The 26,268-nt window shown below is 40.6% G+C and overlaps 1 protein-coding gene and 1 non-coding gene across 13 annotated transcripts in view; both read left to right on the top strand.

Annotated features, from left to right (window-relative positions):
• The window catches only part of C2CD5 (C2 calcium dependent domain containing 5), a 93,172-nt gene that overhangs the window by 40,680 nt on the left and 26,224 nt on the right, over positions 1-26,268 (top strand). For 6 of the 12 annotated variants that reach the window (XM_032221927.1, XM_032221926.1, XM_032221932.1 and 3 more), the window contains 4 exons: positions 1,857-1,965; positions 21,061-21,175; positions 23,074-23,262; positions 25,877-26,068. In XM_032221927.1, coding sequence (XP_032077818.1) covers positions 1,857-1,965; positions 21,061-21,175; positions 23,074-23,262; positions 25,877-26,068 — 605 coding nt within the window. The remainder of the gene's footprint in view (positions 1-1,856; positions 1,966-21,060; positions 21,176-23,073; positions 23,263-25,876; positions 26,069-26,268) is intronic. The other 6 variants (XM_032221937.1, XM_032221931.1, XM_032221929.1 and 3 more) reach the window with 2 other exon arrangements.
• Positions 311-455, top strand: LOC116511912. The gene has a single exon (XR_004255786.1). It is a non-coding gene; the product is annotated as a U4 spliceosomal RNA (small nuclear RNA).

The raw sequence follows: 26,268 nt of genomic DNA, 5'->3' as shown, positions 1-26,268 counted from the left end.
CTTGCTTTCAAAGCGCTATTTAAAGCGCCCTTCTTTCTCCGCGCTGGCTGTTGTTGCCCTGTTGATGACGTCAGCAACGCGGTTTAATCGGGCGTGGCTTAGTCGAGCGCGGTTTTGACGGGTCACGAGAGGGCAGTACTGCAGGCTATTTCTGCTGATCACCGGCTGCCAGCAGTTTGGCAGTTCGAATCCCACCAGACTCAAGGTTGACTCAGCCTTCCATCTTTCCAAGGTTGAATAAATGAGGGCCCAGAGAGTTGGAGGAGACATGCTGACTGTAAACCACTTAGAGGGGGCTCTAAAGCACTAAAGCTTTGCGCAGTGGCAGTATCGTAGCCAATGAGGTTTATCCGAGGCGCGATTATTGCTAATTGAAACTTTGAAGTGGTATATAGGTCTTAAGTGCTATTGATGATATTCGACACCGAACTGTTGGATGATCTCACCTAGTGGATTCATGTCAATGTGGAAACAGGAGAGAGAATTGAATTCCGGGGTACTAACACATGATAGGTGTGATGTGTCAGGATTGAAACTGGACACAAAGCAAGAGAAGCCACCACCGAGTAGAGCCTTCCACTTCCAATCCCTGAAGCTACCTAAGAGAATGCATCTCTTGGTGATACTTGAAAACTACCAAGAGATCAAGGAGCACTAGGATGATTGTATCACCCCCATCCTGGCCCCATCACAGATGATCAATGAGCAACACCAGTGTGGTCTCCATAGCTGCATACTGGCCTGAAATCTAATAGAAACTGGTCTAAATCAGGGGTCTCCAACCTTGGCAACTTTAAGCCTGGAGGACTTCAACTCCCAGAATTCCCCAGCCAGCTTTGCTAAGCTTTGCTTTGCTGGCTGAGGAATTCTGGGAGTTGAAGTCCGCCAGGCCTAAAGTTGCCAAGGTTGGAGACCCCTGGTCTAGATAATCTGTTTTTTCCCAGGGTCCTTTAGAGTTGAAGCCTAGAGTTGAAGTGTCAGGTTTCAACAGCCATGTTGTATGAATCCTTATTTAAAAATAAATTGTTACAGCAATTTTTCTCCCAAGCAAATGTACGCAGCATTGTATAATTTATAATAAGGAGAAGCAGCAGTAAATGAGCTTAGTACATAAAATTTCAAAATAAAATTATTACATTCTACAACCGGAGAGCCCTTTAAAATGTGTTCCTCTTTTAAGGCACTCGCCATTAAAAAAAAATCTGACTCCCAGCTTTCTATGGTGTCACAGTGTATGGTTAACTATTTTGTCCAGTAGCAGGATTACTGGGGGGGAAAGTAGTATTTTATTGGCTTTTGAGATGTCTGCTGCCCCCCAAGCAAACTGCATACATTTTGCTTGCTTAATGCACAATGTAAACCAGGGAGAGGCAACATCTTGATCATGGACACCAGTGTGCAAACGGGCACCTCCTTTTATATCTACGCCATTTCAATTTTTTTTTTAAGAGCAACATGCTACAATGCCAGCTTTTAGCATCGGCATCATTTGCATGTGGAAACCCCAGAGACATTTTAAGAAAGTAGAAAATGGGGTGCGGGCGTGTGTAGCTACAGCCCAGGGTTTCGTTGGATGATGTGAACGTCTCTTGAGTGGTAGAATGCACCCTGGGGGGGAGGGGAGTGTCAATCTATGTTTGGGGAGTGGTGCAAAAGAGTCCATGCGACTTTCCCAAAACTCTACCCGTGTCTGTTGACTTGACGAGGTTGCCAACTCCTGGTATATATTTGACGGCAGCCCCTTTCCCAGTTGTTTTCTTTCATTTGTATTTCACGGAATCCATGCATGTTGAGTTGGTGAGCAGTGGGACCAGTTCATAAGGCCAATGGCTCTTTTGTTCTTCTGATTGGCACAGGAATTTCCTTTTTTCACTTTGACGGCGTTTCCTCCAGCCTTCCTCCTGCACGTCGGCGGGGTCGTCAGCGCCCGCTCTGTGAAACTCTTGGATCGCATCCACAACCCAGGTATGTTGTAAACCCAAACCTGCTTACATTTCGCCCTGACCTTTGTTTCTTTGTGTTGATGTTTTTATCATTTTTTGCTGGAGGTAAGAACTTGGATGTTGAATGGTTGGATGGTTAAGCATACAGGGTGTTTAGGCAACATTTCAGACAGCTTCCTTGTAATGTTGTTGTTGTTTTTTGTACCATTGAGCTTTATGACTCATATGATAACCACTCTAGAATTAATTGCTTTCATTTTGTTTCCAGATTCTGAAATTAAAATGCCCAGTAAGACATTGAATAAAGAAGGGCAAACTTATTAGGACTTCTGTGCTATCTCTCTTTTTTTTTAAAGTCTTCATAGGTTTTGGCACCAAAGAATGCCAACTGACATGAACAATGATGATTTAGATAAGGTTCTAAAAATCACATAAGGAGCCAAGGTGGCGCAGTGGTTAAATGCAGCACTGCAGGCTACTTCAGCTGACTGCAGTTCTGCAGTTCGGCTGTTCAAATCTCACCGGCTCAGGGTTGACTCAGCCTTCCATCCTTCCGAGGTGGGTAAAATGAGGACCCGGATTGTTGTTGGGGGCAATATGCTGACTCTGTAAACCGCTTAGAGAGGGCTGAAAGCCCTATGAAGCGGTATATAAGTCTAACTGCTATTGCTATAAAATGTCTTTTAAAAAATCCGTTTAACCCAACCAGAAGTACATTTTGGAAGTACTCTTAACTAGTAAGGAAATTATTGCAAAAAAAACTTCGTTAAAGATGCCAGTGGAGATTCTTAATCGTCCACATCATGGTTGTCCCAAAGATCCTTTTCTAAAAGTCAACTGACTTTCTTGTATTCCCCCCCCCGCCCCACACCCCTTAAAAAACGTTTTGCTTCTCATGCAAGAGAAGCGGCTTCTTTCAAGGGAAAATTCAAAAGAAGCCTTAATTGCTTTTTGCTTTTAGGTTTGCTAAAGATGGTTGATTCCTAGTGTCCAATCTGTTCTACTAGGGCTAGAAAACGCATGTCAAACAAAGATCTTCCTTGTAAGGCTGGTCTTTTCATTTTCACTGTGATTATAACCATTTCCCCCAGTCTAGTATGTTTTCCCATGGAACAGAATGTCCATTGGTCTTGGTGGAGTCTTACTGACTCAGGATTAGTCTGGGACTTAATGCAGGAACTTCTAGAAAATGATGTCCCCCTTGAAAAAAAAAAAACATTCTACCTGCTTTGGCGAGCATGAATTTAAAGCAGAGGTCTCCAAACACAGCAGCTTCAAGATTTATGGACTTCAACTCTCAGAATTCCCCAGCCATCCAGAAGCTCAAGCAACAACATCTATTCCACCGAGACATTTTTTCTTAGATAGATAGCATTAAAGCCTGCATCCAGATTTGCTTATTTTGTTTGATCATTTAGCTAATTAGACCAGAGGTGGGTTCCTGCCAGTTCGCACCAGTTTGGTAGAACCAGTTCATCAAATCTACCGAACCAGTTAGAAGAGGTTCCACCAGTGGACCCAGAAAGCAGGCCACACCTACAGAAGAAGAGGTTCCAAAATTTTTGGAAACCCATCACTGACACACACACGCACACACGCACACACACAGAGAGAGAGAGAGAGAGAGAGAGAGAGAGAGAGGGAGAGAGAGAGAGAGACTCACACAGAAAGAGAGAGAAAGAAAGGAAAAAAGAAAAAAGAAAGAAAAAGTGAGAGAGAGAAAGAAAATACATGGCCAGCAAGCCACTCCCACCAGGTCACATGGCCAGCAAGCCACTCCCACAAAGGAAGCCACACCCACAGAGTAGGTTCGAAATTTTTTTGAAACCCATCACTGAATTAGACCAACCTAAAAGGGAGACACATTGAAGAAATATTTTTCTTTATAAAAAAAAGATCTCCACTTTGATCAAAACAAGTTAGTTTAAATCAGTGGTTCCCAACCTTTTTGGCCGCCCCCCCCCCCCCCCCCCCCCCCCGGACATATAATTCTTACTTTACTCAAAAAGTGAACTCTGCACATGCAGAGGAAGCCTAAAAGGCCATTATCATTAAACAAGGTTCAAATTGCCCCCCCTGTGGGGCGTGGGTTCCACGTTGGAAACCTCTGGTCTAAATGGAATATATCTTTGAGCAATAACTAGAAGCAGTAAATGTGAATGCTGCCAAACTAATTATGCGCACAACACCTCCCACACACAAAAATGTTCTATTTCTAGGTTTTTATTCTATAATCCAGGGTGTATAGGAGACTGAGTTAGATTCTTGCCATTCCCCTGCCTATGCAGTCTTTTTAATTAGATGGCCATATTTCTAAATAAATGAATAATCCTATTCATATAACAGGATATACACTATTGGTCTTTCTAGCCAATAAAAATAAACTCTGATAATTGACTAGGAAGGAAGTGAATTGAAATTGTTTGTCTTAGTTGTGGTGTCACTGAACAAATAAATGTTTGATAGAAGACACGTTTTTTCCCCCTCCAAGATGTTTTGAGAAAGTTTTCTTAGGAATGTACAAAGTTATCCAGATGGTTCCTCGCAGGCTGATTCCAGCTTGTAGATTTGCCTAGTCTTTTCCCATAATCCCCTTCCCAACTTACTTTTGAGGAGATTCTAATATGAATGTAAGTCTCCATTAGGAACCAAAACAGCCAGCAAATTTACTTGCAGGTTGTGTATTCTCCTTTAGGATCTCTTGAAGGCTTCTCTGGTTACAGAGGTGGTATTCAGCTGGTTCTGACCAGTTCTGGAGAACCGGTAGTGGAAATTTTAAATAGTTTGGAGAACCGGTAAATACTACCTATGATTTGCCCCGATTCCCTCTCTTCTCTGCCTCCCGAGTCCCAACTGATCGGGAGGTAATGGGGATTTTGCAGAATCCTTCCCCTGGAGTGGGAGGGAATGGAGATTTTACAATATCTTTCCCCTGCCATGGCCACCATGCCACGCCCAGCAAGTCACGCCCACAGAACCAGTAGTAAAACTTTTTTTAGAATCCCATCACTGTCTGGTTATCTTGTCTGCTTTAGTGGAAGATTAAATTGAATGCAATGAATTTTTAAAATAAAATGTCAGAAGAATTATCTTTAGCAGAGGAATCTCTATCTTGGATAGCTAATATCAAGACCTTGACTGCAGTAACCATGTTTTGCCATAACAGATTCTCTCTGGGCAATAAGCCAGCTAACTCCCCCCCCCCCCAAATAATAATCCTCTCCTTGTTAATCTTTGTGGTCATTGCTGTACTGAATACCTTTTTACAAACTAAAGCAATCAATGTCCATATAGTTGCTGCTTAAAATCTTGCAAATATCCATTTGTGGGGGGGAAGGAAAATGGTTTTATGATGTTAACCTAGTTTGGATAATGAAACATCTGCCAGAAAATAATCAAGCTCAGAGAGCACCAAAAGTCCTCTCATTTCAACCCTGAGCTACAAATATTCCCCTTTGTTGGTAAAAATGAGCCGAGGTGAGCCGAGGTGGTGCAGTGGTTAAATGCAGCACTGCAGGCTACTTCAGCAGTTCTGCAGTTCGGCTGTTCAAATCTCACCGGCTCAAGGTTGACTCAGCCTTCCATCCTTCCGAGGTGGGTAAAATGAGGACCCGGATTGTTGTTGGGAGCAATATGCTGACTCTGTAAACCGCTTAGAGAGGGCTGAAAGCCCTATGAAGCGGTATATAAGTTTAACTGCTATAAATGGGTTTTTTCCCCTTACCTGATACGTCTCTGTTTTGACAAGAATCAAAAAGAGACATTGGCCTACCCATTTTAATTGGATTTTTTTTTTATTTTGATCAAATGTTTAATTCTCATCTTCCACTTTTCCCCACCTCTCAGGTGAAAGTGCCAAAAATTAAAACTTCCAAAAACATTTCTTACCTCCAGTTTCCCCCCCAAAAAAATTCTCCCTTGCCAGATGAGACAAGATTGCCTCTGTCTGGTCTACTCCAGGGGGTCTCCAACCATGGCAACTTTAAGGCTTGTGGACTTCAGCTTCCAGAATTCCTCAGCCAGCTTTGTCTTAAAAGTCTTAAAGTTGCCAAGGTTGGAGACCCCCTGGTCTAAGCGTTGTTTTTCGTACTGTTTATACCCTATTCTCAAAATAATGTTACTTTCAAAGAGGCAATGTATGTCCATATGGCCATCATTGCTTTTGACTTTGGCATGAACTTTGGGTTATCACTTCGCTACTTTTGTGGTTTTGTGAAAGCCCTATGAAGCGGTATATAAGTCTAACTGCTATTGCTATTGCTGTTGTGCTTGTAGACACAGGTCAACCTCCTACTATGAAGTCAACTCCGTAAGAATTTTTTTTTTTTTTTTTAGAATTTTCTACAAATCTTATTTGTTGGCTTGTTTATTTATTTTTGAATGGTTAGTAAGTTAATACCATGAAACACGATTAAAGGTTATGCTGATATTTTTTGTATAATGCTATATATTTGCCAAGTCTTCTGCTTTAAAAGGGAGGGGGGGAAACCCTATTAAGAGCCACTTCTAGCACAAATAGGATGGACTTTAAAATGCATAAACTACTAGCAGTGCATGGAACCGTAATCCAAACTCTCAAAAAGGTTGTGTTAATTACTTTTTTATTTGTTTTACTTATTGCCTACGCTTAGATTAACACAGTATATTCCTTCTGTCTTTCTCTGTTTTCATTCTCTTATTAACTCTGCTGTCTGTGTCTTTCCAGTTTCTTTGAAGCAACCCTCTTGTGTTCTTGGGTGTGTGTGTGTCTGTGTGTTGATGTATGTGTGCGTTCTTTTTATTTCTTTCACTATATTCTGCTGCCATAACTGATCGACTTATTTGCTGTTTTGAACTCAGCCTTTGTCGGAATTATGGGTAACACAAGATCATACAAACTACTAGACTGGAATAGTTTCAATTCAGGTATTTTATTAGTCATTCAGTACTACATACACTGACAAAAATTATGGCAGCTCAGTGAAGTCTTTTTAGAAATACCTTAACTCATTGCCAAGCTAACGTTTCAAATTTTGTTCTTTTTAATTGAGAAAATTTAAAATCACTTTTATGATTAATATAGTAGGTTATACTATGAAATCAAATCCCATTGTTTCTTGCTAGACTATATGTCCCTAATTATCCCTGTATATCAGTATAATCTAATCATACACTAAATTCTTTCCTTTTGAGATTTAGCTTTTCCTGTGCTAGAAATAGGATATTCTGTGTGAGTCTCAGTTATGGAGAAATGTCATTTGAAGATCACTTTTAGCTACATCTGTAATAGAAGCAAAATGACTTCTTGTTATTGAATAAGACATCTTATTCATGTTGCATATACTTTCTAGGTTATTTGTGGATTTTAGGTATATTTACTGCTTTAATAAATAATCCCACAGTACTGGTTAACTGAAGAATACAGCCAAAACCACATTATCAAGCTACAATATTGAGGCAGACTGGGAAAACATTATGTATAATTTAGTCTGTGTATTTTAGATTATTGGATTAAAGATATTTTTTAAATTGTGGCTTATTTTTCTATTGAAGATCAAATAATTTAAATAGTGCTGACCAGCTGATAGTATGGATGAATATTCAAAATGAATGACATACTCCTCTTTGGGATCTTTAGACAGAGAGTTATGTTGAAGAGCAAATGAATATAAAGCTTGCTTATGTTAATTAAGTTAGGGTGAATTTGCATTTATTTGCTTCATTGTAGGAAGTTTTAAAAGGAAACCCTATGTTGGAATCTTTTTTCTAGTTGTTCCTTTTAGTTCTACAGGTGTGTAGAATTTCAATCAGTGAAAAAGCATGAGATATCATGCCCATAATGTTATGTTGGTACGAACATTTATTTAATCACTGCATTTAAATCCCACCCTTTTCCCCAGTATAGCACTTTAATTCAAGGAAAAGGGGACAGAAATAGAAGTACTATAAGTATCTCAAACTACCGTATTTTTGGAGTATAAAACACACCGGAGTATAAGACGCATCAAGGTTTTAAAGAGGCAATTTTTTAAAAAAAGGTTTTTGCACTCTGCAAACCTCCCCAAAACAGCTCGTTTTTCATCAAAAAATGGGCATGGATAGCCTTATGGAGGCTTATAGAGTGCTCCTGGAGGTTGGGGGGGGGGGGTGTTCTTGCCCTCCCCAGCCCTCAGGAGCTCTCTGAAAGCCTCCTAAAAGCTCTGCACGGCCATTTTGGTGAAGGGGCGGGCTTTCGGAAGGCAAAAATGCTGTATTCAGTGTATAAGACGCACCCAGATTTTCAGCCTCTTTTTTGAGGGAAAAAGGCGCATCTTATACTCTGAAAAATATGGTATTTGCGCTCTTATCTGTGAGTCAACAGCATAATTTTCTGTCCAAGAAGGGTGATTTGCAGAGTCATATTGAATTCCCCAGTTATACTAAATTGATGAGTGATAAATCTATCGCCTAATACATTCATTATTTCTGACAACTTTTGCCAATAAAAGTATTCAAAATAAATCAGGTTATTGTGTTTAATCATTTTGATGTTGTCTTTGCTTTTGCTCTGAATATTGATTTAAATTCTCAAGAAAGCTTCAAAACCATCTACTGAAAAGGAGCTAAATTATCTGTTTGTTGTTTATGATATTCCTGGTATTTCTGTATCACAAAAATTACAGATCTCTCTGCAGTTTACAAATCAAATCAATAAAACCAATAAGAACCATAAGCATAATAAGTCGGGGGAAAACCCAGTAAAATTTAATATAGCCTACTATTGATTGGATAAGAAACAGAGAGTGTATATTAGATTCCAAAGGCCTTTCAGAAAAAACATGTCTTTCCTACTTTCTAAAAAGCAATTAAAATGGGAGCTAGTTGGATCTTGGGGATAGCATTTTCTAGAATATAGGATACATAGAATATATCCTGGACTCTTTTTTTCTATAGGCTTTTATAGATTAGAATTACAACCTTGAATGGTACTTGTACACCTATTAAAGGTAAAATTAATTAAAGGTGAGAGTGAGGATGATTTATTAGAGTTATAGATCAGCACAAGCAAATTATGAACGCAAATGCAATTCTGCGACACAAAACAAGTTAATAAAAAAGGTAATGAAAAGCAGGTAAAAGCAGAACATACGAATAAAAATCAATTGAATCAATGACTACAGGGAGTCTCATAGAGCTTAAAATTACAGTCGTAGGTTCTGCCGATTGTTACGCAGGCTGTCACGTGACCAACCTGATTTTACAATTTCTCTGTGGCAGCTGTTAAGCAAACCCATTGTCCACAATTGGCACTTTTTGAACCAAGATGGATCAAGAGCCGAGGTGGCGCAGTGGTTAAATGCAGCACTGCAGGCTACTTCAGCTGACTGCAGTTCGGCTGTTCAAATCTCACCGGCTCAGGGTTGACTCAGCCTTCCATCCTTCCGAGGTGGGTAAAATGAGGACCCGGATTGTTGTTGGGGGCAATATGCTGACTCTGTAAACCGCTTAGAGAGGGCTGAAAGCCCTATGAAGCGGTATATAAGTCTAACTGCTATTGCTATGGTTGAAACTAGTGATGAATATGGTTTACTTTGTCTCTGAAGTTCCAGGGTTCTAAGATTGGCACCCCTGGAATATTAAATCAGTGTTGCTTGGAGAGTGGAATGTTTCTTCACTTGTTTTGAGCATTGCCATTTCCAGTATATGTGTTTTTCCCATTTATTTTCAATTCAGTTGATTGATTGATTTTGTATAGAGACTGATGTGTTTGTATTGTATGGTCCACAAAGTGGTGCTGCTAAAAAAAATGATGGCCTGTATTACATTGGAAAATGCAGTGCTCTGTGGTTATTTATGTTCTGGTTAACTTTAGCTCACGCAGAAGTTGTACCACAATAGTTGCGTGAGCGCAACTTGCATTTGGGTTTGGTTCCTGAGCCTCATAAATGGAGAATCTATTATCCCGCAGATGTTATAGGACAATAACTCTTTGTGAATTTTTTATGTATTCATTGGCCGTTGTTCTAGACCTACTGGAAGGCTACAAGTTCTCTATCCGTGTAGTATCGATAATTCTGTGGAATAATGGTTGTGTGGAATAGCTACTTTAGATTGGGCTTGCAACCAGTCACATGCCTAGTGCCTTAAGAATTTGGCATGTTATATTTGGAATATTACACTTTTGATAAATTATCTAAATTCTTTATTTATGATTCTAGGTCAGGGGTGTCAAACTCAGTTTCATGGAGGGCCGCATCAGGGTTGTGTTTGACCTTGGAAAGCCAGGGCTGGGCGTGGCCATGGTGGGCGTGACACAGGACCGTACCTCCACACACATGGGCTTCATGCACTTATAAAAATAGAGAGGCATGCATTTCTGTGATTTTGTTTTTTTTAATACTTACTTGATTTAATGGATCGCCTTATGAGAGAGAGATCAGAGGAAGACTAGAACTATAAATTATTGACGTACACTAGAGTAGCAGAATCCTGCAACCTTGAAAAGTAAATTATTTTACCTTTCCTCCTCTTTATAACTTCCTGTGGCAAGGATGGCTTCCTGCAGCATTCTGGCAGCCAAACTTTTTGCTAACAGAGGCATCATGGGCCAGTCCTTTGCTATTTCCAGATGGGGCCCATGGGCTAGATCTAGATTTGGCCCGCAGGCCTTGAATTTGACACCCCTGTTCTAGGTAATTATAGGTATTTGTTCTGACCCCCCTCCGTACGGTAAGGCACGCCGACACAAGATTACTGCTAGACAAATTATTCACAGTAAATTAACACACCGACAAGACTTTGACAGCAACCCAGACTTCCACAGATAAGAAATACGCATAAGAGCTTCTCCAGCTTTATAGTTGTGTCCTGCAAACAGCCTCCTCCCAAAGTCTCTTCTTATATACTCTCTTGGGAGGAGCCTGATCACAACCACCTGGCCCCAATTATCTTCTGTATCTCCGTAGTTGCTGTCGGCGCTTATCTCCCCGTCTTTGCCTGGCATCTGGGACTAACTCCCTTAGCTCCTCCCCACCGCTCCAGGGCCTGACATCAGGGACAAACTCCCTTTGGCTTTCACCACTGCTCCATGCCTCAGGCACCTCCTGGTGGCCAGCCAGCCTCTCTGGTCCCTGTTCGGAGTCTGAACCCTGTCCAGAGTCCTCCACATCTTCCAGAGCCGACTCATAGGGCCCCTCGCTATCGGAGTCTTTGCAGCTCCAACGGCTCCTGCTGGGCCACAACAGGTATTATAGATGTAATTCATTCCCCCAACCCACAGCTCATGGCAGACTGTCACCTTATAGCAGTGAAGCACAAGCAAGCATATAGTGGCAGCTGACACATACATTCCCCTGTTTCCCTGAATATAAGACCTAACCAGAAAATAAGTCCTTAGCATGATTTTTCAGGATGCTTGTAATATAAGCCCTAACCCCCCCCCCCCAAAAATAAGCCCCAGTTAAGGATTGTCAGCCAGATGGATGTATTTAGTACCGTATTTCCTCAAAAATAAGACCTAACCAGGAAATAAGCCCTAATGCATCTTTTGGAGCAAAAATTAATGTAAGATCCAGTCTTATTTTCGAGGAAACATGGTATACACATACAAAAGTTTAACTTTAACCAAGAATGGGTTCCCTGCATATTACATATCATACAGCATTGAAAACATGGATTTTAAGTAAATCATCTTCGATATAAAAATACTAACCAGAAGCAGTTTCGATGTTTATGAATAACTTGATGTAATAAGCAGTTGGCTACAATGGGAGGGCATTTAGAACTTAATATTGCTTTTATTGATTGCAGGTTTTTTTTGTGATTTGGTTTCCTATTTTCATAAGATGTTTTACCCTTGTTTCAGATAATAGGGCTGACATCCATATAAATATTAGTGTTTAGAGTTTTGTAGGAATCTACAATTATTTCTTCAATATGACACAGTGATTGTGCTATACCTAAACTAAGATGAAATCGTTAATGTTTCAATTAATGATATAATCACTGAAATAATGAATTCTAAATTTATAATGATTGTAAATTGTGTTTATTTACTGACACTTTATTTTTCAACCACTGTGTGTTTTCTTATTTCCTTCTTTTTTAATCAAATCATTTCTGTTATTCTTTAAATGTTTTAAAATAAATGAAAAGCTCTTCTAGCTAAGTTAGTTGCAGCTCTTCTCATGTCAAGGTATTGCTGTATAGGACATACTGTCCTGTTCAGAGTATGTCCCATTCCAGCCCATCCTAGTACAGTCAAGGTTATGAGAATGAGCGTTTTAGCAGTAGGTAGGTAGGTAGATGATAGGATGGATTGGATGGATGGATGGATGGATGGATGGATGGATGGATGGATAGATAGATGATAGATAGATAGATGGATGGATGGATGATAGGACGGATAGGATGGATAGGATAGATGGATGGATGGATGGATAGATAGAGAGAGAGATAGAGAGAGAGAGAGAGAGAGAGATGGATGATAGGATGGATGGATGGATGATAGGATGGTTAGGATAGATAGATAGATAGATAGATAGATAGATAGATAGATAGATAGATAGATAGATAGATAGATGATAGATAGATAGATAGATAGATAGATAGATAGATAGATAGATGATGGATGGATGGATGGATGGATGGATGGATGGATGGATGGATGATAGGATGGATGGATGGATGATAGGATGGATGGATGGATGGATGGATGGATAGATAGATAGATAGATAGATAGATAGATAGATAGATAGATAGATAGATAGATAGATGATAGATAGATAATAGGATGGATAGGATAGGATAGGATAGGATAGGATAGATAGATAGATAGATAGATAGATAGATAGATAGATAGATAGATAGATAGATAGATAGATAGATAGATGATGGATGGATGGATGATAGGATGGATGGATGGATAATAGGATGGTTAGGATAGATAGATAGATAGATAGATAGATTTAGATTTTAGATTTTAATGAGCATTTATATGCCGCCCTTTTCCCTGAGGGGACTCAGGGCGGCTTACAACAATGGGGGGAAGGGAGTGCAAGACAAGACTTAAAAGAAAAAAAATGTGAATAAAAAAATTAACCATAAAAACACAACATTCACTCAACATTCGGGCGGGGTGAGAATAAATCCTATCCCCAGGCCTGACGGGATAGCCAGATCTTGAGGGCTGTGCGGAAGGCCTGGACTGTGGTGAGGGTACGGATCTCCACGGGGAGGTTGTTCCATAGCGTCGGAGCTGCAACTGAGAAGGCTCTCCTCCGCGTAGTCGCCAGTCGGCACTGACTGGCGGATGGAATTCGGAGGAGGCCTACCCTGTGCGATCTGATGGGACGCAGGGAGGTAATTGGCAGGAGGCGGTCTCTCAGATAGCCAGATCCACTACCATGGAGCGCTTTATAGGTGGTAAGTAAGACCTTGAAGTGCACCCGACGATCAACAGGTAGCCAGCGCAGCTCACGGAGGATCGGTGTTATATGGGCGAACCGTGGTGCGCCCATGATCACTCGCGCGGCCGCGTTCTGAACTAGCTGAAGTCGCCGGATGCTCTTCAAGATAGATAGATAGATAGATAGATAGATAGATAGATAGATAGATAGATAGATAGATAGATGGATGGATGGATGGATGGATGGATGGATGGATGGATGGATGGATGGATAGATGGATAGATAGATAGATGATGGATGGATGATAGGATGGATGATAGGATGGATGATAGGATGGATGGATGGATGATAGGATGGATGGATGGATGATAGGATGGATGGATGGATGGATGGATAGATAGATAGATAGATAGATAGATAGATAGATAGATAGATGATAGATAGATAGATAGATAGATAGATAGATAGATAGATAGATAGATAGATAGATAGATAGATGGATGATGGATGGATGGATGGATGGATGGATGGATGATAGGATGGATGGATGGATGGATGGATAGATAGATAGATAGATAGATAGATAGATAGATAGATAATAGGATGGATAGGATAGATAGATAGATAGATAGATAGATAGATAGATAGATAGATAGATAGATAGATAGATAGATAGATAGATTTAGATTTTAGATTTTAATGAGCATTTATATGCCGCCCTTTTCCCTGAGGGGACTCAGGGCGGCTTACAACAATGGGGGGAAGGGAGTGCAAGACAAGACTTAAAAGAAAAAAAATGTGAATAAAAAAATTAACCATAAAAACACAACATTCACTCAACATTCGGGCGGGGTGAGAATAAATCCTATCCCCAGGCCTGATGGGATAGCCAGATCTTGAGGGCTGTGCGGAAGGCCTGGACTGTGGTGAGGGTACGGATCTCCACGGGGAGGTTGTTCCATAGCGTCGGAGCTGCAACTGAGAAGGCTCTCCTCCGCGTAGTCGCCAGTCGGCACTGACTGGCGGATGGAATTCGGAGGAGGCCTACCCTGTGCGATCTGATGGGACGCAGGGAGGTAATTGGCAGGAGGCGGTCTCTCAGATAGCCAGATCCACTACCATGGAGCGCTTTATAGGTGGTAAGTAAGACCTTGAAGTGCACCCGACGATCAACAGGTAGCCAGCGCAGCTCACGGAGGATCGGTGTTATATGGGCGAACCGTGGTGCGCCCATGATCACTCGCGCGGCCGCGTTCTGAACTAGCTGAAGTCGCCGGATGCTCTTCAAGATAGATAGATAGATAGATAGATAGATAGATAGATAGATAGATAGATAGATAGATAGATAGATGATGGATGGATGATAGGATGGATGATAGGATGGATGATAGGATGGATGGATGGATGATAGGATGGATGGATGGATGATAGGATGGATGGATGGATGGATGGATGGATGGATGGATGGATGGATAGATAGATAGATAGATAGATAGATAGATAGATGATAGTTAGATAGATAATAGGATGGATAGGATAGATAGATAGATAGATAGATAGATAGATAGATAGATAGATAGATAGATAGATAATAGGATAGATAGATAGATAGATAGATAGATAGATAGATAGATAGATAGATAGATAGATAGATAGATAGATAGATAGATAGATAGATAGATAGATAGATAATAGGATGGATAGGATAGATAGATAGATAGATAGATAGATAGATAGATAGATAGATAGATAGATAGATAGATAGATAGATAGATAATAGGATGGATAGGATAGATAGATAGATAGATAGATAGATAGATAGATAGATAGATAGATAGATAGATAGATAGATAGATAGATGGATGATAGGACGGGTAGGTAGGTAGACAGACAGACAGACAGACAGACAGACAGATGGATGTAAGGACATAAGACAGTTTGTTTTTTTCCAGGTCCCTAGGTAAGAGCTTTGCTGCTTTCTTTAGATGTGTCCTGTATAGAAAAGACATATTCCTTAATGCTGAAAGAAGTAGAGGAGAGCATCCCATTGACTTGAGATATCTGAGTATTTACCTAGCTTTAAAAGGGGAAATTCAACATATTTTTACAGAAGCTTTTCCATCTCTGGGCCTTCTTGCCCCAAAATTGCAAGATGAATGCATGGTAGTTTTGAAAGTGTTTCCCAGGCACTGATAAAGCCCCATCTTTGAGGGATTGTTGTGTATTGAATCAGCAATTCCTTAGTGTTGTCTGAGCTTAGTTGTTTTCTTGCAGACATTTAATTACCAAAGAGGTTTCATCATCAGTGTTAGATTAGCACAGTGCTACACTAGAACTGATGATGTTACCTAGTTTGGGTAAGGAAATGAAAGGGGAAAAAAAACCCAGCTCAGAGAGCACCAAGGACTCCTCATTTCAATCCTTAGCTACGGATATTCTCCTTTATTAAAATCAACAATTTGTTCATGCGTATTTAATTATTTGAAAATATTTTCAAATTAGATGGTGCAGTATTTGATTTCAGCTTTGAACACAGCACTATATTTCAGTTGGTCACTGAACTCACTGTAAAGTCTGAACTGAGTTTCAATCTTGCTCTCTCTGTCTTCCAAAATATGAGTTTAAAAAGTGCTTTCTGTTCTTCACTTTCTATACGCCATGATGAATATAAGTCACAAGTGTGATGTTTTTACAACACATATCTTAATGTTTTGTATCAATGCGTTTTTCTTTGTTAACACATTTATTTTTAGGGGGCGCATAGATGTGGATCTTCCCTCTTTAGTGCCTTTAATTAAACATAGTCCTGAACACTGTTGTTTTACATCATCTCAGTAAAAATCCATCCCTAAGGGCCAGAGAGGAAATGTGCCACATTAAAAATAGGATTGGGGGAGACGGATGTGCTCTTGAAATAAACTTGCAAAAGTTGAGCTTGAATTTCAGAATAACAACAGAGTTGGAAGGGACCTTGGAGGTCTTCTAGCCCAACCTTCTGCTGAAGGAGGAGTCCTTTATACCGTTTCAGACAAATCTCTGTCCAGTCTCTTTTTAAAAGTCTCCAGTGACAGAGCACCCATCGCTTCTGAAGGCAAGCTCTTCCACTGGTTTATTGCTCTCAACTTGCTGCCAGCTGATTTTAAACAGCAGGAATTTCTCATTCGCACTGGTTTTGCAAGGTCCTGCTGTTCCAAGCAGTAACATTAAAAACTCCAATTGATCCTCAGAGGAAAAATAATAATAATCTTACATTTGCAGACAGTTTAAATTAATCTTCCCCAACATTTTTCAGTAACCCTTGCTAGACTTAACTTACCGAACCAGATTTTTTTTTGCTAGAAAAGCTTGTGAGTGGGTGCCATGTTTGCTTGCCTTCTGCTTTCACCAAGATTTCAGGGCCATTTCTTTCTGTGACCATTTCAGTGAGCTGCCATATTTTTAAGTCTGTACCGTCATTGACCCAAGCATGCGCCAAGCGATCCACCGTTTCTGGCCTCCCGTCTGCTGACTCTGCTTTGCAAGCTCTTCTGTAAGCTTCCGCTGTAGACTGGAAACACAACAGATGACGATGCCCTTGTGGAAGTGTGCTGGACACATGCCATCCTGCTGCCCCCTCCTTCCCCCCCCCCGCCCCACCCTCAATTTCTGGACTGTCTGTAGCTTTACTTCGGTGTGTAAATGCTCTGAGTAGCGGTTGCCCTGTGAATCTGTGTGGCTCATGTGTCAAAACCCCAAAGGGGAAGAAAAGCTGCTTGTGAATCACTGTGTCCGAAAAGCAAAGCGAATGCTTTTACATTGCGTTGCGTTCCCGTGTTTGGTATGAACGACGCCTGCTATGTTGTGGTGTTTTGGTTTTTATTCGGTCATTTATTTATCTTTTGACACGCAAAGGTAAGTTTGTGTCTATTGTATGTAAATATGCATTGCATTCTGTTTATATGATTTATATGATTCCCCCCCCTTCCCTTAATTAGCAGGGGGAGGGTGGAGCTAAAGTTCAGTAAAGTTTACAACATGCAGAAGAAAGTTCATTTCCAAGGAAGCATATTTAAACCTCCAAGGTATTTTATTTTCAGATGTTGCCCTCTTTACATGTTATTTTCTGCACAGAGTGAAGCTAACTCTGTTTCCCAAAACCAGTATCATACCGTCTTTACATTTTCAGGTTTGTGACATGCAGTGGTTGGGTCTTGTAGTAACTTTTCAGAATTCAATGTTAGCTACTAATATTTCTGGGAAATAACACATGCAAAATTCATATTTGAATGGAATTCATAAGGAATTACCACTGTAAAAATCACAGGAGTAGGAGATCTCTTGTTCAGTAATTTTACAATACTGCTTCTTATTAAAGAGAATCCTTTGAGTGGGAATTGTCTAAAAGATTCTTTTGAACACTTGTTTTACCTTTTTGCTTATACTCTTAACAGCTGGTCTTCGAGGCTACTCTCCTGAACATTTATTCACACATCTCTGTTTAAAAGTTTAGGGAATACTTTTAGAAGCTAAATTCGTGCCATATATAGACAAAGCAAGAGAAAGCATGCAAAAAGAAATAGTTATAAGTACAAAGATAGCTATATCTAGAGATAGAGTTATACCCATATACTCATAATAAATGCTTCACATGGTTTGCCAAGATCTTGCCAGGGTTTTCACCATTTTTTCACTTTTTTTTAAAAATGAAAACATGTTTAATTCAGTTTGCTGTGGTAAGGTATTATTTAAGTCATATATAGTTTCTTTTATTTCCTTGTATAAGCTGGTAATGAGATATCTTATATCTGCATCCAAAGAGGTTTCTGTGCAATAATACCCCTATACTCCTTGCATTCAAAAATTAAATAACTAGCCATTTCTACCAATTTTTTATAATTTGTAGATATAAAAATCAAATAAATTCAGCAAAGAGACATTGAAATGCGGGCTTTTGGATGTTGTAGTAAACTATTGTAAATGTAAATTTAAGCTGATTGAGTTGTTAAATTGATAAACCATAATTTTCAATTCTGCACATGTGAATTTTTGAAATAATGTTGAAGAAACCAAGATATAACTCTCCCTCCCAAAATCTGATTCATTGCTAAGTAAAAAGCATATTCCCTCAGTTTAAGATGTAAGAAACGCCACGGATCAAATTTCACTTACTTATCATGATGTAATTACAGCAATTACACTAATTATTTATCTTCTATGGTTGAGTATATACTTAATTTAGAAACTAATATTAAAAACTCCACTCTGATAATGGTCATAACAAATACTGAAACAATAAAAACAATCATATTGCAAAAGATAACAGGGAGCTTGTTAGATAAACATTGATCATAATCATATTTTATGAGCTAAAATTACCAGTTACAACTTGTTGAACGTGAAGAGAAAAAAATGTTTATGAGTCAGGACAACTACTTGCCTCACCTTGCTTTTAAATATTAAGCAAATGCACTATAAAAACCCATTAGAGCTTTTATCTTGTTCTGTCAGATGTGTCCTTTATAAATTTGACATACTTTTTAATTATTTGAAATAAATTAAAACTACAGGTCATTTTCTAAAATATCTAAAACCTTTCAAATTAACACTAAGTGCATTTAAGTCTATCTATTCTGTTGACCCTCAAGTAACAGTCTCTTATAAGATCTAAAGTACTACTATGTATTTCAAAAATATGCTTTTAAAAGAAAAAAGATTAATCTCAAGAAAGTTTTTTAAAAAATGGGTCTATGATGTAATTGTGGAGTGAGTGAAACAATGAATTTTCATTTAGGAATTTTATGCAATCTGAGGATCTCTTCAGAAATGTGTTTTGAGAAGAGAAATCCCAAAGTTCCATCTAAATCATACATCATTGTGCAATTTAGGTTTTGCTGCAAAACTAGTCTAGGAAGTCCTCTATTAAAAGCTGGTTTTCTTAACAATTTTAAAAGAAGTTTGGCTTATATAAGTTTCCATTATCTCTGGAAATTACAAGCAATTTCCACCAGTATCACTGCAAGTTCATATGTAAGATATTTAAACAACCAAAGGTTCTTCTGAACAGCCCCCTCCAAACTTGGTACATCTTTGCAAATATTGAAAAAGTGCTTCCATGTATATTTTTGAAAATGTTAAGAGGTCGTGTTTGAAATTCTAACATGAAGCTAATTCAATATGGTTTGCCTTTAATGTGGCAGCTTACAATGAATTATGAATCATGGTTATAACATTATTAGTTTCTAAAAATATTTTGAATAATATGTTAATACATGTATTAAATGTATTTTTCTTCATTGACAAGATATTTTCCAAGAATAAGTGATAGAGCTATTCAGCATTAACCTAACAACTCAGTATTTTTCCCTGTCTGAGGTTAAAAGTATAAACAGAATATCTCATAACTCTTTTGGTGATAGTGATGTTGGTATTTGTCGAATCAGTTAAAAATACAAAAACAAGGACAATTAATTATTCATGCAAGAATGTTAAGTTTGCCCAGAGAGTTTTTAAAACTTTTTTCCCATCAAGTGAGCAATGTGATTTGGTGTTTTTTTAAATCTCTAAATTGCACTCTGCTTTTTTAATCCTGACAAAGTTAAACACTTATTCAAATCATCCAAACTCTTAAGTTAATGTATTTTGCAATCTACATCAGTGATGGCGAACCTTTTTGGCAGAGTGCTGAAAAGCGTGCACGCGCACTCGTTACCCGTGCAACCTGGAAGGGGAATTGCAAAGGGGGCATGCACGCGCATGCGCATGCCGGGAAATAAACTTCCGGTTTAGAGCACGCGCATGCGCAACCGCCACCTAGTCTTCCAGTTACTGGCATGCATGCGTGCGCAATGAGCAGTTGGCCGGCGCGCATGCGCCAGTTTTCAGCACTGCCGCATGTACGAAGATCAGCTGATCGTCACACCTGCATGCATACCACAAACCTGGAAGAGCAACGGGCGGCACCGTGCGTACCAGGCAAAATGGCTCCGTGCGCTACTTCGGGCACGTGCTGACTGCAAATGTGTTTGTAATTGGAGATGCTGTCTCTCTTTTTTTTTCATAGTCAGAGATACTTTTGGCGTGTCGCTTGGTAGTTTGAGCCTAATGCAGGCCATCCTTGACTACAACCATTCATTTAGTGACTGTTCAAAGTTACAACAGCATTGAAAAAAGTGACTTCTGACCATTTTTCATACGACCATTGCAGCTTCCCCATGGTCATGTGATAAAAAGTCAGAGGGCAACTGAATATTTAGTGTCCCGGGTTTATGCAATCACTTTTGAAAGCTTCTGACAAGCAGAGTCAATGGGGAAGCCGGATTCAGTTAACCATCGTGTCCTTAATTTAACAACTGCAGTGATTCATTTAACAACCGTGGCAAGAAAGGTTGTAAAATGGTGCCAAACTCACTTGTCAACTGTCTCGCTTAGCCGTGGGGATTTTGGGCTCCATGGTGGTTGTCAGTCAAGGATTGCCTCTAATGGTATTTTGAGCAAAACGGCCAAGTATAGAAATCGCATCCTAGAGTTCTTATATTCCCTGAGAATCGAAGGGAAATGGACTAGCTTCGGTTGCGTGAAATCGCCACCCCGCCGAAGTAGCTCACACGAGCCTTAATTGGCTGGAGGAAGAAGAAGAAGAAGAAACAGGAACGCTGCTGAGGTCTTATGCTAGCTTGAACAAGTTAACCAGCATTTAGTTAACGTCTTTGCTTCAACAGAAACATTTTGCATCCCTGCTGAATAGTAAACAGATGTGCTCTGTATCTTTCAGATGACCCGGAAACACGAGACGCCTGGTGGGCAGAAGTGCGTCAAGAAATCAAATCCCATGCGAAAGCATTGGGGTGCCACGCTGTGGTGGGCTACAGTGAATCAACTAGCATTTGGTAACTCGCTGGCTCAGTTTGTCCGACAATTAAAATATTTTACCTCTGCAAGCAGCAGGAGGAAAGGGTGGAAAGAGAAGAACGTAGACCTGTTGTGTACCAATTAGCGGGAAGTAGGAAGGCTCAGGGTGATATAAGTGGCGGATAGTAATACAGCCGCTTAGCTGCTGGGAAGCGGCCGCGGTGTAGGGTGTTATTTCTGCCTTGCTGCTGTTTGCTTTGGCGAGCGAAGGAATGACAAATTCTTCTGAAGAGCAGAACCTTCGTTTTTATTATTTGTGGCGCACAAGGCATCTTCACTTGCAACCTTTTTTGATCAGCGATCAAGCTATGAAGAGGAGATGCCATTTGGGGACATGAAAATAGAAGATAGGGAACAACACTGATTTGAGGACACAGGGGGGGAAAAAAGAGATGGGGAATGATCCACTACATCAGCGGTGGGGGACGATGGACCCTTTAGGACTTGTGGACTTCAACTCCTAGAATTCTTGAGCCAACCATGCTGGCTCAGGAATCCTGGGTGTTGAAGTCCACAAGTCATAAAAGAGCCATCGCTGTTCCCCATCCCCGCACTATAAAATAGGGAATTCACATTAGCAAGTACAGGTAGTCCTTGATTTACGAGCGTTCAAAATTATGACAGATCTCCCCAGGGGATTTACCACCCAGTATCCCACACAGTCACGTGACTACATTTCAGGCACTCGGCAATCAGCCTGTATTTAAGGCCATTTGCAGTGTTTGCCAAATAGCATTTGTTTCCATTTTGCAGCAAAACCGTCCCATCGTGAACAGTTCACTTAACAATCACAACGTTTCCAACTGCCCCAAAGACAGTTTGCAAAATCTGGTCGGTCATAGGACAATCTGCTTTACAACCGTCACAAACCTAGGACGGTCATGGATAGACGCTATTGCAGTCATGAAATCAAAGACTACCTGTATTTGATTGATGTGCAAAGGTTTACCTTTTTCGCCTGGCCCTTCCTCTTTTGGAATCCAGGTCTGGGGCTCCACATCCCTTCGACTTAAAATTCTCAGCCTGGAAAAAGCCCTGCAACCGAGGCTGCCATTTTAGTTTGGGAGCAAAGCATCCAGCAGATGACATTGAGGCCTAATGTATCCCTCAGGCCTCCTGGAAAGAAATTGTCCTCATCCCAGTCAAAATAACCCCTTTATGGGAGGCAGTGTATTTTTCAAAACTCCTCTGCCCCAAACGCTCACTTTCAACATGGATTTGGGTTGTGGCTTTTTTATTTTTGGGAAGAGATTTGGCAATGCATATGAGTGAACCCATGACTGATTTTTTTTCTTTTTTTTTTCTTCCTTCCTTCCTTCCTTCTTTCCCTCCCTCCCTCCTTCCTTCTTCCCTTTTTTCCCTCTTTCTCTTTTCCCTTCCTTTCTTTCCTTTCTTTTTTCTTTCCTTCCTTCCTTCCCTCCCTTTTTCCCTTTCTCTTTTTCCTTCCTTTTTTTTCTTTCTTTCTTAATTTCTTAACTTCCCTCCCTCCCTCTTTTTCCCTCTTTCTCTTTTTCCTTCCTTCCTTTCTTCCTCTCTTAATTTATTTATTTCTTGCCTTCCTTCTCTCCTTCCTTCTTTTCTCACTCTTTTTTCTTCTTTCTCTTTTTCCTTCCTTTCCTTTTCTTTCTTTCTTAATTTCTTGCCTTCCTTCCTTCCCTCTTTTTTCCTCTTTCTCTTTTCCTCTCCTTTCTTTCTTCTTTCTTTCCATCCTTCCCTCCCTCCTTCCTTTCTCCCTCTTTTTCCCTCTTTCTCTTTTCCCTTCCTTCCTTTCTTCCTCCTTAATTTCTTTCTTTCCTTCCTTCCCTCCCTCCATCTTTTCTCACTCTTTTTTCTTCTTTCTCTTTTTCCTTCCTTCCTTCCTTCCTTCCTTTCACAGTGAGGAGGTCTGTATTTTGTCTGCCTCGGGCACAGCAGCTGTGCTGAATCCCAGGTTTCTCCAGGATGGAAACATGGAAGTCTGTTTGGAACCAAGGTTGTCATGGCAGCCTGGCTACTTTTCCATAGGGTCAGAGAAGGGAGAGGTTGATTTTTTTCCTCAGAACCAAGATAGTTCTTCTCTATTAGGGTAGGTTACCAGTGGTACAGCACAGAATGCGGGGGCCGACCACTTTACTGATTTTTCACTAACAACAGCAGACGCTGTGGGACTGCCCCAATCACTAGTCTTACTGCTTTAAAATGTCTAACAGCCTGAATAAGGTAACCGTTTGGCTACTAACAACAGGACGCAAATCCTTTCCCCTGTTTCGAACTGTCCCTCTCCTGACGCTGAGTGTGCAAGTGACTCTTTATTTCCCACCATTGTCAAAATTTTATGACACATCAAAGCAAGGTTTCCCACCCTTGGCAACTTTAAGGCACGTGGACTTCAACTCCCAGAATTCCCCAGCCAACCATAGAGATTTGCCTCTCCTTTTCAAGTTACAGCAAAACTTACCGTATATTTGGAGTATTAAGACTCACCGGAGTATAAGACGCACCAAGATTTTGAAGAGGCAATTTTTTTTTAAAGGTTTTGTACTCTGCAGACCTCCCCAAAACGGCCTGTTTTTGCGAAAACGGCCCTGTTGGTTTTTTTTTTTCAAAAAAAAGGGCTGAATAGCCTTTAGGAGGCTTGTAGACTGCTCCTGGGGGGTGCCCCCCCCAAAAAGGATTAGAGCCGAGGTGGCGCAGTGGTTAAATGCAGCACTGCAGGCTACTTCAGGTGACTGCAGTTCTGCAGTTCGGCTGTTCAAATCTCACTGGCTCAGGGTTGACTCAGCCTTCCATCCTTCTGAGGTGGGTAAAATGAGGACCCGGATTGTTGTTGGGGGCAATATGCTAACTCTGTAAACCGCTTAGAGAGGGCTGAAAGCCCTATGAAGCGGTATATAAGTCTAACTGCTATTGCTAAAAAAAAACAAGCAAAAACCAGCCCTTTCCCCTCATTTCTGCCCTCCCCAGTCCCCAGGAACACTCTGAAAGCCTCCTAAAGGCTATGCACGGCCATTTTGATGAAGTGGGCGAGGTTTCTGGAGGCAAAAAAATGCTGTATTCAGTGTATAAGACGCACTCAAATTTTCAGCCTCTTTTTTGAGGGAAAAAGGTGCATCTTATACTCCGAAAAATACAATAAGTTCACAGACAACCCCCCCACCACCATTTTGGGGTCTAGATTTCTATCTCAACATACCCCCTCCTCCCCTCCTCCCAACATCTTGTACAGTTCTGGGTGAGGGAGCTGAATTTACACAAACTTGGGTCAGCCATGACAATTTACCTCAGAGCATCAAGCTGACATTTGGCGTGGCGTCAGTACGCAAATCGCTAAAATTGCCCGAAAGAATATTCTGTGCGATTTTACAGGCCTTTTGAGCGTAACGCAGCCCCCTTTCTCCCTGCTTGTCTGTCAAATCAAGGTTTCACCAAATATAAGTTTTCAATAGAAAATGATAAAAGTTCAGCTCTTCAGGAAAACAAAAACCCTACTAAAATGTATGAAGTGGTTAAAAAAATGCTGATTTTTTTTTTTTTTTTACTGGCTCTGTTGTTGCCAAGTCATTCTTTTGGGAGATGATCATCATGTGATTTAGCATTTAAATATGATTTTAAAAAACCCACTCCCTTCTAGCACTGATGATGTTACCTAATTGGGCAATGAAACGTCTGCCAGAAAACAACCAAGCTCAGAGAAACGCCAAGGTTTCCACACTGTCCAAAGTTGCTCAGTGATGACCAGGTCTCCAAATTAGATAAATAACTGAATAAAATAAATGTGTTTTTTTTTTAAAAAAAATAGATTTCTCTAGCAGGCGACGCTTAGTTGCTGATTTGCATTCATAGCCAAATTTGCTACAAAACCTAGTTGTACTTCTGACCCACTAAAACTGTTCTTCATGACACAAGTTGTTCCATCCCTACTCACATAATCGCTCCATAGAACACTCAACCTAACAGAAATGAGTATTTGTGTTGTTTTGTGTCTTTTAGATCTACTGAAACCAATTCACAAAAAGCTCCTCGGTTTCTACTAATCTGTCCGTGCATGTGTATCTTCCAGGAGTTGTTCTGGTTTTAAAAAGGGGAGGGGGAATTAATTATCTGTTTGGCCTCTTGTGGGAGAAGAATGTCTGTTGACTAACTTGTTCAAATGCAGAAAAGTTTTATAAAAGAAAGCAGACTTGAAAACAGCCATGTACAGGCAGACCTCGATTTACAACCACTGCTGTGACTTGGATTTCTGTTGCTAAGCAAGGCCCTTGTTAAGTTTTATCATATTTTCGTTGCAGTTCTTAAGTGAATCACTGCAGTTGTTAAGTGAATCCTGCAGTCTGAAGCAAAGCTGGCTTCTCCCGTTGGCTCGGTTGTCACAAGCTGCCTGGGGAGGTCTCAAAGGGCAGTCACGTGACCCTGGGACGCTGCCATCATCTTAAGTGCATGCTAATTGCCAGGTTTTGATCACGTGACCTTGAGGATGCTACAAAAGTTTTAAGTACGAGGAGCAGGCCATAAGTCGCTTCTTTTCAGTTCCGTCATGACTTTTGAACTGTCACTAAACCATGGGTTGTAAGTCGAGGACTACCTGTGTAGGTTACCCTATATAAGCCTTGTGTGAACCCTCCCAACTTCGAGTGACTGACCCTGTTTTGAAAGTCGGGGTCTGAATGGTAATTTTAGACTTCTCATCATTTATCTCTTAGGCTAGATGAAACTTTACCTCCCGGTTGTGGCTTCTGCCACATCCCTTACGATGAACTCAACATGCCGTTCCCGGCTCGGCTTGCTCACTGTTGCAGCTGCAGGAAGCAGAAAGTGCCCGATGTTCTTTTCACGACAATAGACTTGCCCGTGGACGCAGTGGTGTTTGGGAAAGGCTGCCTCATCCAAACCAGGTACTCCACAGGAAGGAGGGCAGGAAGAAGAGACCTATTTTAATTGTTATTAGAGCCACGGTGGCGCAGTGGCTAGAGTGCAGTACTGCAGGCTACTTTTGCTGACTGCTGGCTACCTCCAATTGGGCAGTTCAAATCCCACCAGGCTCAAGGTTGAGTCAGCCTTCCATCCTTCCGAGGTGGGTAAAATGAGGACCCAG

The sequence above is a fragment of the Thamnophis elegans genome, chromosome 7, assembly GCF_009769535.1.
Source record: "Thamnophis elegans isolate rThaEle1 chromosome 7, rThaEle1.pri, whole genome shotgun sequence".
NCBI classification, from domain to species: Eukaryota; Metazoa; Chordata; class Lepidosauria; order Squamata; family Colubridae; genus Thamnophis; species Thamnophis elegans.
This window is presented reverse-complemented; position numbering and strand designations above follow the sequence as displayed.